The 12,333-nt window shown below is 50.8% G+C and overlaps 4 protein-coding genes across 4 annotated transcripts; 2 read left to right on the top strand and 2 right to left on the bottom strand.

Annotated features, from left to right (window-relative positions):
- Positions 1-896: 896 nt before the first annotated feature.
- On the top strand, positions 897-3,440 carry PFICI_11399 (uncharacterized protein; the record flags this gene model as incomplete). Its single annotated transcript, XM_007839980.1, has 6 exons — positions 897-1,040; positions 1,097-1,234; positions 1,295-1,302; positions 1,375-1,425; positions 1,482-2,743; positions 2,797-3,440. The coding sequence occupies 6 exons, from the start codon at positions 897-899 to the stop codon at positions 3,438-3,440; spliced, it is 2,247 nt and encodes a 748-aa protein (XP_007838171.1).
- A 686-nt stretch (positions 3,441-4,126) lies between these two features.
- On the bottom strand, positions 4,127-4,882 carry PFICI_11398 (uncharacterized protein; the record flags this gene model as incomplete). The annotated part of the gene is made up of 1 exon (XM_007839979.1): positions 4,127-4,882. One exon carries the CDS (start codon positions 4,880-4,882, stop codon positions 4,127-4,129), a length of 756 nt encoding a protein of 251 aa, XP_007838170.1.
- Positions 4,883-7,679: 2,797 nt separating this feature from the next.
- PFICI_11397 (uncharacterized protein) lies at positions 7,680-10,055 on the top strand (the record flags this gene model as incomplete). Its single annotated transcript, XM_007839978.1, has 2 exons — positions 7,680-7,692; positions 7,813-10,055. 2 exons carry the CDS (start codon positions 7,680-7,682, stop codon positions 10,053-10,055), a joined length of 2,256 nt encoding a protein of 751 aa, XP_007838169.1.
- Positions 10,056-10,447: 392 nt separating this feature from the next.
- PFICI_11396 (uncharacterized protein) lies at positions 10,448-11,952 on the bottom strand (the record flags this gene model as incomplete). Its single annotated transcript, XM_007839977.1, has 6 exons — positions 10,448-10,730; positions 10,868-10,881; positions 10,964-11,092; positions 11,168-11,412; positions 11,543-11,684; positions 11,773-11,952. The coding sequence occupies 6 exons, from the start codon at positions 11,950-11,952 to the stop codon at positions 10,448-10,450; spliced, it is 993 nt and encodes a 330-aa protein (XP_007838168.1).
- Positions 11,953-12,333: the final 381 nt, after the last annotated feature.

Raw genomic sequence — 12,333 nt, 5'->3', positions numbered from 1 at the left:
AATACGGTACGATCCGATAATACGAAGCTAACGAACGGAGGGGTCCAGTCGGGTCCCGGCCAGGGGTAGGGAGGGACCTACATTAGGTATTTGAAGCTCCTCCCAATGGAAGTGGTTTGTCTCGTTTTGGTTCCCGCAGGCCCCAAGTGCTCAGCTCTGGGCCTGTAATTGGACCCGGGCAGGGAGCTCTTGGGAAGCTTTTCGAGGTTCCTGCGCCTCTTATCCAAGCTGAAATGAACTGACCACCTGTCCATCTCGACGCGCTAACGTAGCCTGGGCTCCCGCTAATAGCACGACGCGGACCAGGGAGTCGAGGGCCTGCTGGAGTGGACAGCGGGAGGAACAGCTAAGGTAGAAAGACGACGAAAAAAAGATCGATGATACCTGGTCCATACCGTTCAACAGGTAGGGAAGACCGTCAATCCATGTACGTGTAGGCAGGTAGCTAGCAGCCAAGCATCTATCAATCTACGACTCCTACTGACGCTACCACCCGTATCTCCAATCCCATATTATCGGGCGCGCAACCCTTTTTTTCTTCAATCCCTCTTCTCTAGGAATCTCACCCCAGGAGTTCTAGACTTCACTTCCTTTTTTTCGCCCAAAAGGTTGTGTTTCCTGTTTCCATCATCAATCTTCCTCCCTTCTGTTCTTTATTTTTTTTCTTTGGGAAGGGAGATGACATTTGGTGGACCGTCGTATCTACCTTTTTTCTAATTCAAAACGTTCACTTCTGACCCTCTTTTGCTACCAACCATTTGAACCCCCTTTCGGAGCTCGACACCAAACCCGTCGTCCCAGCTACAAAACCACTATTCCCGGGTTGCCTCCTCCCACTCAACCTCACGACCGCCCATCCAACGCAGATCGAGAAGCAATCGATCTAGCCCTTCACCATGGCCGATACGAAGGCCACGGTGGCCTCCGGCGCCGATCCCAATGGCCAACAGCTACGACAGCGTAATGTGCCCGCGACGGCTCCCGGAGCTGCAGTTCCTTACCAGCAGGACGAGCAAAAGCTTCACGGCAAGAAGAAGAAGGTATGCTGTTTACAGTCCAATATTACTATTGCTATAGTATACTCGCTTGCTGACAGATCTGCGAACGACAGGAGCCCTCTTTCCTCGAGATTCTTGACGAATGGGAGATCGTCATTGCACCTATCATCTTTACGGCTTTCGCCATCTTCACCCGTCTCTACAAGATTGGCCTCAGCAACATTGTCACCTGGGATGTAAGTTAAAGCCCCATCTTGATTGCAGTCGGCTACAACAGTCACTAATTCGGAATACAGGAAGCTCAGTTCGTCTTACCCGCAATGACTCTCCCCCCGACTTTCCTCGATCGGTGCCGCTGACCTCTTTTCTCTCGTAGCTTCGGTAAATTCGGTTCGCATTACATCAAACGAGAGCTTTTCTTTGACGTGTATGCCTCGTCCTATACCAATCCAAACGTGGAGCCAATTGCTAATATGCAGACAGCCACCCCCCGCTGGGAAAGATTCTGGTTGGTGTTTCTGGTGTTTTAGCTGGTTACAATGGGTCGTTTGAATTCAAGTCTGGCGAGACCTACCCCGAAGAGCTCAACTACACCTTCATGCGCGCCTTCAATGCCTTCTGGGGAATTCTTTGCATTCCCTTGGCTTACTTTACCGCCCGTGAGCTGAACCTGAAGCGCCCCGCCGTCTGGCTGGTCACTCTGATGGTTCTCTGCGAGAACTCTTATACCACCATCAGCCGCTTCATTCTTCTCGACTCCATGCTCTTGTTCGGCACCGTTGCCACTGTCTTCTGCTGGTCCAAATTCCACGGACTGCAGAAGTGGAGCTTCGACCCCGAATGGTTCTTCTGGCTCTTCATGACTGGTCTCAGCTTGGGCTTTGTTTGCAGCATCAAGCTTGTTGGCCTGTTCGTCACAGCCCTCGTCGGAATCTATACCATTGAGGACCTCTGGAACAAGTTTGGTGACACCAAGATGCCAATTCCTGAGCTGGCTGCCCATGTTGCTGCTCGAGTTACTGGCTTGATCGTCATCCCGTTCCTCGTCTACCTCTTCTCGTTCGCCCTTCACTTCGCCATCCTTACCCGAAGTGGTCCTGGCGATGCCCAGATGAGCTCTCTCTTCCAAGCCAACTTGGAAGGCAGCGAAATTGGTCGTAACTCGCCCCTCGAGCTTGCCATCGGATCCAAGGTCACCCTAAAGAACATGGGTTATGGAGGTGGTCTACTTCACAGTCACGTCCAGACTTACCCTGACGGTTCGAACCAGCAGCAAGTTACTTGCTACCACCACAAGGATGCCAACAACGAGTGGTGGTTCTACCCGGCCCGTGGACAGCCCGACTTCAACCCCGAGGAGGATCCCAGATTCATCGGAGACGGTGATGTCATTCGTCTGATTCACACGCAGACTGGCCGCAACCTTCACTCGCACGATATCCCTGCTCCCGTCTCAAAGAGCCAGAAGGAGGTTTCCTGCTACGGCAACTTGACCGTGGGTGATGACAAGGATCACTGGAAGGTCGAGGTCGTCAGCGATGTAGCTTCGCGCGACAAGAGCCGTGTTCGTACTTTGACCACTGCTTTCCGCTTGCGACACCCCGTCCTGGGCTGCTATTTGCGTGCTGGCAATGTAAACCTGCCCCAGTGGGGTTTCAAGCAGATTGAGGTGACCTGCGACAAGAGCAACAACCCCAAGGATGCTTTTACCCACTGGAACATTGAGGCCCACCAAAACGACAAGCGTAAGTTTCCGTGTCTGTGCTTAACGGGATCGACGAGTACTGACCTTGACTAGTGCCACCGGGAGACCCCGGCAAGTATAAGTCGCCGTTCTTCCACGACTTTATTCACCTGAACGTTGCCATGATGACCTCAAACAATGCCCTTGTGCCCGATCCTGACAAGCAGGACGATCTCGCTTCGCAATGGTGGCAATGGCCCATTCTGAACGTTGGTCTGCGTATGTGTGGCTGGGATGATAAGATTGTCAAGTACTTCCTTCTTGGCAACCCCTTTGTCTACTGGGCCTCAACGTTGTCTCTCGGCGCGGTGGGCCTGGTCACCGTCTGGTACATTCTTCGATGGCAGCGAGGCTTTAGAGAGCTCTCGCAGGCCGACATTGACCAGATTCACTACGCTGGCCTGTACCCTATCCTCGGATGGTTCCTCCACTATCTGCCATTTGTTGTTATGGCTCGTGTCACTTACGTGCACCACTACTACCCAGCTCTCTATTTTGCCATCCTCAGTCTCGGCTTCCTTGTTGATTGGACACTGCGAAACCAGCAGAAGGCCATTCAATATGTCGTCTACGGTCTTCTGTACTCGGTCATTATTGGCTTGTACATCTTCTTCATGCCAATCTGCTGGGGTATGACGGGACCCAACAAGGATTACAGCTACATGAAGTGGTTCGACACTTGGCGCATTTCAGACTAAGATGGCCATGCAAACTTGTCTAAAAGCAGGAGGGCATACAGGCTTGACTACCCAACTTTTCGGAGGTTTAGGTTTTATAGAAGCCAAAGGATCTGTTTTGCAGATAAAAGGCATGTAATGTGCAGCAGGAGTTGGGGATATGTACACCACAAAGCAAGCGCCATCATGATCTCCTCTTAAGATGTAACAATAGAGAGGCCTGCACGCTTTGCATTGGAGAAAGACCCTAGGTAAGGGAAACAAAAGGGCGGCCTCGGTGGAGTTTTCGGCGATCTCCCAAAAGATTTCAGTATCATGTGTGTCTGCATGCAATCAGACACGACACGGTTATTCAATCAATCACAAAAGTCTGTTTCCTTCGTGTCAAGTCGCTCGTTCTCTTGCCATCCGTGAAAACCGAACACGCCAAGACCTTGCATCATGTCAGACCTCTCCTCTCGTACCAATGCTTTGTAACCAATGTAAATGATAATGTTGATAATAGACATTAGTAGTTGTTTTAAGGGTATCATCGAATAAGTGTATCTAGCTATGTACACACCAAAGCATATTTGGGAGCTTTCATCATTTCCTATGCTTGCTTACTGTCATTCCTGCTTTCGAATGATCTGATCATGCTCGATACTATTGCCACGAGACTCTTGATATCTTTTTTTATTGACCTCTTCGAGGTCCTCTTTCTTGCTTTAACAACATCCGCCGGAGCCTTTATTTTGATCTCCCAACTTGACCTGGTTCCTGCCGCCCATGCCGGGCGTGGGACCCTTTACGCCGCTCCGCCGGTCATTAAGATCGTATTTTCCGGCATTGATATTATCAAAGATGCGCTCAGCCACCTTCATAAAGGCGAGCTCGACGCCCTCGCCGCTCTTGGCCGAGGTCTCGACGTACTGGAGGACGCCATTGTTGCTGGCCCACTCCTCGGCCTCGGCGACCGTTACCTCGCGCTTGTTCTCCTCGCCCTGGGCCAGGTCGGCCTTGTTGCCGACGAGGATGACGACAATGTCGGGCTCGGCAATCTGTCGCAGGTCATTGAGCCAGTCCGTGACGTGGGCAAAGGTCTGCTTGCGCGTAATGTCAAATACGAGCAGGGCGCCCGAGGCGCCACGGAAGTAGGACCGCGTCACGCTCTTGTATGTCTCCTGGCCGGCCGTGTCCCACAGTGATAGCTTCATATGTTTCTGCTGGGCGTCCGACTTGGGCGGGTCGGGCAGTCCGCCGTCACCGTTGGCCGCCGACGACGTGCCCAGTGTTTTCGAGTGTGGAGGACCGACGGGCACGATCCTCGACCCGAATTCAACGCCAATGGTGACGTCGTGCTGGGGGCTGAAGCGGCCCTCGCACAGCCGTATCGTCAACGAAGACTTGCCGCACCCCGAGTCGCCAATGCAGACTAGCTTGGCAATGTAGTCCCAAGGTGGCGAGGATGTGGAGGACGACATTATTTTTTCCGTGTCACCTGCGGCAGGATATGTGGTTCAGGTGTTCTTGCGTGGGAGGAGGGATTCGCCCGAAGTGATATATCCCTTCACCAAAGACGTCACCGAGCGGAGGGGCGGGTTGGAGGAGAGAAGTGTCGTCTGGGGTTTCTCGTTGCTGGTGATGATTCGACGAGATGTTTTGCTTGGGAGGTATGATGTTGTGGACAGGCCTGCCTGGGGAGGGTTCGTAATGTCTCGTAGGTGATAAATGCTGGATGCCACTCGTAAAATGATAAAAAAGCACGTGAGGGTTATCTGTGTCTGTGCCAAAGAAATGTCGGACTGGGCAGACCGAACGTTGACGACGGCGTTTCCAAGCTTGCAGCAGGGGTGCCCAAAGAGGTCGTCTCCACTGACGTGCTATAGAGGTGGCTAGGGCCTAGCGATCTACACTACTACGTGTGACCCCACGTCTACCACAAGCTGTTGTAGGTAGTAGTACTAGTAGGAGTAGTAGCAGCTGTGGTGTAGATAGAGATAAAGAGATAGATTGATTCCTTATCGAGCTAAAATCGTTGGTATAGTCAGATTTGGGCCGTTATGAGGAAATAGATGGTCCAAGATATGGTAGCACGTATTTTTGCAGGCGCCTTGATTACTTGTTGAAACTGTGGATTGTTGGATGTGGTAGGTACTCGGCTGTCGTGTGTGCTGTAGTAGTGTATTTAGTGTAACCGACGATTTAGTTGGTTGGTTTGACAGACGAGCAAAAGAGAGAGTAGCCAAGGTTATCCATTACAGTCAGATGAAAGAAAATAGAACAATTATCTTGGGTCAGAGTTGTCTCATGAATAGGTAAGCAAGACAAGCTGACAATAACGATACCTGAGTGTGTAACGAGGTGGGCAGACAAGTGAGAGAACCTAAATCAGAAATGGAGCTTGTGTCATCTGACAGTGGCTGCTCCGTACAGGCGCCAACCCACAAGGGGTCATTTCCAGGCACATGTCTTCATCCAGTTTTAGGAGGGCCAAGCCAGGACAATTGGGCTCGAGCAACAAAGAGATCCTTACCTACATGGTATAAGCAAGAAGGAGGGAGTGAAGAAAAGTGTATGTGAGAAAATGAGTGAAAGAAAAAATATTGCCGGCTTATTGGTGACAAACGAATCGCAATACAAATTCCATACTGAGTAGGTTTTGCGTACAGAGTACGTACGGCACTGACTGAGGAAAAGTATCAAATGCTGGCGAAACCCCCCACAAAGCCAGCGCATCACGAGCATTATTGGAAGCAGCAAGACAGGCCAGTCTCAGTGAGTGAGGAGAATGACTGACATTTTGACCAGGGCCAACCTGGCGGGCATGATCAGCAACCTCCATCTGATGCAGGGTCTCATGGGATACTCCCGCTCCATTCCGCGCCCGCCATTGCCGCGTTCGGCAGCTTTTTTGGGTCATGTAGTTTGGAATTGGTCGGTCGTTTGGGAATTGGGCTGAGCTGCCGCTGTTGGTCTGCTGCTGCAACCGCCCAGTGAACAAATCACCTGGCGCGCGTTTGAGGAATACGTCCAGGTACATAAATACAAATGCCCCCATATCTTCCTTTTGAGGAGGTCGCTGGTAGCATCCGGAATACCACATGCGGCATGTTAGATCGTGCTGCTTTAAATGATTGACCAGCACGAGCTTGAACATAGAGTTGTGTACACTATGAAAGAGTCGACCGTAGAAATGCTGTTCTCGTTAACCTTTTTGGCTTCGAGAACGGCATACAGACGCTTTCCAATCGAGGAAGCACGGGTTATTAGATTAGAATACAGCACTTACTGCCTTGATTCAATCCTAGAAACAATAGCTAGCCGCGCGTGGTTACTGCTATTAATAATGCTAAATATTTCGTGAACCTGGGTGCTATGGAGTTTGCATGTTTCCTCTGAACTGAGTATCGGTTTTCGATATTCTCTGCTTCACCCCACCACACTATTGGCCAGCCGTGTTTGTAAAGTTCCTCATGCAAGCTCTTATTCAGTATTCGAGAATTTGACTCGGAGGCTTGTTTGAAGAATCATGCACGGAATATTTACTTTGACTGTTGAATCTAGAGCCGCACACATTGATTAATGCCCACGATGCTGAAGTGTTGTCCAGTACATGAGTAGGTAAGGAGGGAGATGGACTATGTACGAGATATGGGTTTCTTAGAGCGGCAGGAGCACTAGGCCCTATCAGGGGATGACAAGATACAAGGGGTCGTGTGCTGCTAAGAAGGAAGCAACGCCGGGGAATGACTACTACTGACTAAAAACTGGCTGACTGCCTGCCTGCCCTGCCTGACCGACTTGACTGACCGACCCCCAATCGACCACACCCAAAGAAAACAAATCTGTAGCAGGCAGAGAGGTCCATCTTGTTTTCCTTTGGTCTTGGTGGTCATTTTGCCCTTTCTCCCAATAAAAAAACAACATTCCATATTGGTACAGTTCTCACAACAGCTCACATAGCCATGCATATCTCTCGTCGATGAATTTTGGCGCCAGAGTTAGAGACAGACTGATCGACAACCGACAGCCCCAGCTTCTTATCTCTTGCCTTATCCCCCGAGATATCGTCATAAGGCGAACCCCCCCGAGGCGAGCTCGGCCATTCATTGATTCATTCACACGACCACGAGCAGCCGCAAACCAACAGCATTAAATCAACATCCATCTTTGTCTGGTGCAACTACTGGCTGTGTTCGGTTCCAAACTTCTCTTCTTGTCGCATACAATTACCCCCTTCTGCAGGATTCGTCCTCCTCCTGCTGGAGCATCGCAAACATGTTCTCGGAATGTAAGTGCACTTGCCCAGTGACCCGCCCTGGACTCGATGCCTAAAAATTCCCCCCGTCGTCTTGTTCAAATCGGTCTACTGCGTACCTAAAAACCATCTGCACAAAACATGTACTAACAGGCTTGCGCAAATGCATAGATGCGTCGAGGTTCCTTGCACAGTCACAGTCGCGGCTCTCAAGTTTTGGCCAGCCAGATGGCGAGCCATCAAATAGACAACCTCAAGATGGCGCCTCCCGCTTCCCCCGGCATCCCGCCCGCTCTACATACCAGAGCAGACTAGGAAACCCGTATCAGTCAGGGTCGAGACTCGGCGCTTTTGGTTCGCGATACAACACCAGCCAGGACGCTGCACCGCTATTCCACAGTGCTGTCAATGAATTTCAAGACGAGGATGAGGACGATGCGCGTGAGGCGACGGACTTTCGAGCCCTGCAGCGGTCGCGGCGAGTCTTCATTTCCAGTCGCTTGGATGAGAGCTCCGCGTCGGAAAACGAAAACAGTCATGCATCTCTCGGCGAGAGTGCCGAGCAGGGCTGTCGTCTATACGAGGAAGGAGGCCGTCCCATGGGCATAAAGAGCAGCTGGAACGGTGATTCAAGCTTCAAGGACCGGCCCACGAGGCAGACTCTCAAGGAAAATATGAAAGGTTCGGCTGTCGCAAGGGCTGCGCGACAGGATTCTGACAGCAGTGGTGATGGGAAAATGGTGGATATAGGCCTCGAGTCTGCGGTGCTGGACAACGAAGTACCGGAAGATCTGCTCCAAGAGACATCAACAGATGCCGACCCTCCCGCGTTTCAGCAATTCAGAGATCCCAAGGCCTCAACATACGACCCACGTACATTACGGCATCAAACTATCATGGAAGAAGAGGAGCCAATCGAAGATGCAGCTTTGGAAGCGCCATCAGTCCCCATGTACACGGAATTGTTTCAGAATGACCAGTTTTTTGCATTCATTTATCTGATTGCCATGGCATCACTGTTCTCGACTTTTGTCCTGGTATGGCTGCATACATCGACACCCAGCAAGAAAACACCACTGGGCGATACTATTTATACAACGCTGCATGCGTCCTTCTATCTGCTGGCCGTTGACACAGTAATCTCGGTCATTGTGGCTATGGTCTGGATGGCATTATTGCGATCTTTCGCAAGACCTCTGGTTGTTTTGATAATAGTTGGGAGTCCCATTGTCCTAATGTCCTTTTCGCTGTATCCCTTCATCTCGAGCTTCCAGGGCGGATCAAAGAGACTCGCGCTCCAAGATACAGTGATGAGATGGCTTTCGCTCATTCCTGCTGTCGGCGCCATTGTCCTGGTTTACCTCATCAATCGGTCTCGCTATCAGCTGCACAAGGCGATCGAGTTGCTGGAGTTTTCTACCAGGATCCTTGCCGCCAACCCAGCCCTCGTTTTGCTCGGTTTCGGCTCCTTGGTTTTCGTCGTTGGATGGACCTGGATCTGGTTGGGCATGTTTACTCGCGTCTTCCTTAGTGGGTACTTTTCCAAATCCCTTTCCGCCTTTATCATTGGGGCAGCCACATGGTGGATCGGCGTCTACTTCTTTTTGATGTATCTTTGGACCTTGTCCGTGGGGACTGGTGTCATCAGAGCCACCACCGCCGGCACGGTTAGTAACTGGTACTTTCATCGCAACCGACAGCCACCGACACCTTCCAACGCTGTTGTCATGGATGCACTTGGTCACGCGACAAATTCGACCTTTGGAACCATTTGCGCAGCAACACTTTTACAACTCGGCGTTCGTGCTCCATTGCTCATTCTACCCGCCAGGGTTGCTAGAATAGTAAACTTGGCCGCCTATTCACTGATACCGGCATCGATTACATTGTTGACGAACCCATTGGTCTTGACATATGCTGCGATTCATAGTGTGCCGTTGATGGAATCGGCCTCGAGGCTGTCTCGGATGCCCTTCTTGAACATCAACGAGGGCGCAACGACACACTTGATGCCGGGTACTTTCAATCGGCGAAACCACAACGTCAGCGGCCTCGTACCCTATGGCCTGGCCAAGCTATTACTCAATGCCACAAGGATGGTCATGTCCGTGGCACTTGGTTTTGCAGGCTGGGTCATGACAGCACATCAGCTGCAGGGGCAACGACCAGACGGCATGGGGTATCGGGGAAGTGCTTATGCTTACGTCGTGGGACTCGTGGCAGGTGCCATTGGCTTCAGTATTCTGGGTTCACTTGAGAGTATACTCGTGGGAATTTTAGATGCCGTGGTTGTTTGCTACGGTAGTGAGCGAAGGTTGGGTAGTGGGCGCATGGGATATTGCATGGAGGCTGCCCATCTTTTTGGAGACAGTGACGATGGAAGAGAGGATGTCTGATATATGAATTAGATGGCTTTATATGCGTGCTTTTTACAGCATTGGTGTTTCGGAGCGATTGACATGGCATTGTCGTCCAGGAGGACTCTTTGGTAGATTGGTGAATAGGGAATTTTCTTCTCAGCATTAGGAGTCATCTCCTAAGGGTAGATTTCGGATAGTTTTCAATTGTACGCCCACAGCGGCAATATACTTCTACTACAACTACTCTTCATACAAAACAATTTCCGTGCCGTTCCAAGGCTGGAAGTATTGTTGGTGCAGGTCCTGATCAGTGTTCCAACCATGCTCACGCTTCCCAGCTCAGTATGGGCCGAACCCTCTGACATTACCACCGTCTACTAGTTGTCATTCTCCGGAAAGTAGCTGGCCCGATCTACGCCAGGTCTACTCTAAAAAGTCAGAAGCTGCCCGGCATTGGCAGTAACGTAGGCCTTGACATTGGCGGAGCCAAGCAGGTCATAGTCGTAGGGGACTGAGGTCAAGTTGCCTTCGGGGGCAAGGTTCTCGCTACCGCCGAGGTCGACGTCATTGACAACGGCATACCCCTCATAGGTGTTGTCGTCGGTGAAGATGGCCTTGCGCGGGCAGTTTTCAAACACGGAGCTCTCGACGAGGACCTCGGCTAGGTCGCGCGTGTTGATGGCCGTGTCGATGAGGTTGGAGTAGTACGAACTTTTGTTTTTCACTTGAGTCAGTCTTCACTAGAGTCTTTTGTTTTCTGGGGCTTGGGTACGATATCATCTTCTGGTGTGGAAATGAGGAGCTGTATGAGAGAAAAGTACTCCTCTCCTATTTGAATTGTAACTTACTTGTACATGTGACCCTAGACGCAGCATGTCAGCAAATCTTTTCTTGTTTGGTCTCAACATACACGGTATCCCGGGGGAAAAGAGGAATACACTCACGGTTCCGAATCTGTACATTGGAGTTCTCGAATTGATATTGTCCCACCAGTTATATGCGTAGGTCACGTGCAAATGTCCTAGATCTTCGGCTTCATTGTTGGATGAGTGACCGACGAGACATCCCTTCCACTATTTTGCCATTGCAAAGTTTAGCCCAAGAAGAATAAAAGAACAAACATGAAATCTTTGGAGCTGGACACGTACGTGGTCGTGAAAGTAGTTGTTGGTGATAGACACCCACTCGGAGGCGTGTACAGTATCAATCAGACCATCGTAGTAATCCTTGTCGTGGTCGAGGTCGTTTGAGAAATCCGACGAGTCGACCCAGACGTTGGACGAGGCCTGGATCGTGATGCAGTCGCCATAGTCGGCCAGCACCTTGCTAATCTTCATGTTGCGCACAATGACGTTGGACTGCCCCAAGATGGTGAGACCGATACCCGTGAGACCTGTTTTTTTCAAAGACAAAAAGTGTTAGTCAAATCTCGATCCATCTCCTTCCTTTGGATGAGATGGGAATGGCATTTTCGTTTTCATCCCGTGTGGACTTGAAGTCAAGTGAAGCTGATCTGAACGTACTAGAACCTGGCTGGCCGATGATGGACTTGTCAGAGCCGACTTGCACCTTGGCCGCTCCCGACAGGGCGGCATCCAGCACGATCACATAAGGTCCCGAGGCGTTGGCCACTGCCGTGAACTGGGCCAGGGTAGAAACCGTAGTCTTGCAATTGAAAAGAATCATGTCAGCTTCATATTGTTTCACATGGAGTTGCGGTATCATGGTGGGAGTTATACAGTCAACCACTTACGGTTGTGCCACCGGTTCCTCCAGTCGTTCCGCCGTTCTGGGTACAGAAACCGACTGTGCAAGCATCCGTAATGGTCGCCCTCTTTGCTATTGTGCGGGCATCGAGGACATCGTCCTGAGTAGGCGTGGGGCTCGCGGATGCCAGGCCTAGCAGCACCGCAAGGAGAGCTGGTGATCTCATTTTCGGCGTAGAGGGATAGCAAGCAATGCCCAGAAAACTACTGAAGAGTTATGTTGGAGAATCTTGTGATTATCTCGACTGAAAAAGACCGTCGGCCACTGGAAAAGGGATTGGAGAAAAACATGTCAACATGTGCACTTGACTATAGAGGTATTATATATGAAAGATAAGATTGTCCAATGTTGGCTTTGGTGTAGTTTCTCGGTTGCATAGGCCGATCGATGGACACATGTTGAGTATTCAATCTGCAAGGCAAGGCCCAGTACCTGCATGCACAGTGGGAGGAGTTTGTAATATCCCTCCAATCATGACTCTGTGTTGGGGTAGATCTTTCGGAGGCAGATTGGCCGCACGACTGTATAGTCTTGGCCTGACCCTCCC

This window comes from Pestalotiopsis fici (genome assembly GCF_000516985.1).
Source record: "Pestalotiopsis fici W106-1 unplaced genomic scaffold PFICI_Scf_8, whole genome shotgun sequence".
Taxonomy (NCBI): domain Eukaryota; kingdom Fungi; phylum Ascomycota; class Sordariomycetes; order Amphisphaeriales; family Sporocadaceae; genus Pestalotiopsis; species Pestalotiopsis fici.
The sequence above is the reverse complement of the archived record's forward strand: the minus strand, read 5'-3'. Positions and strand labels throughout refer to the sequence as shown.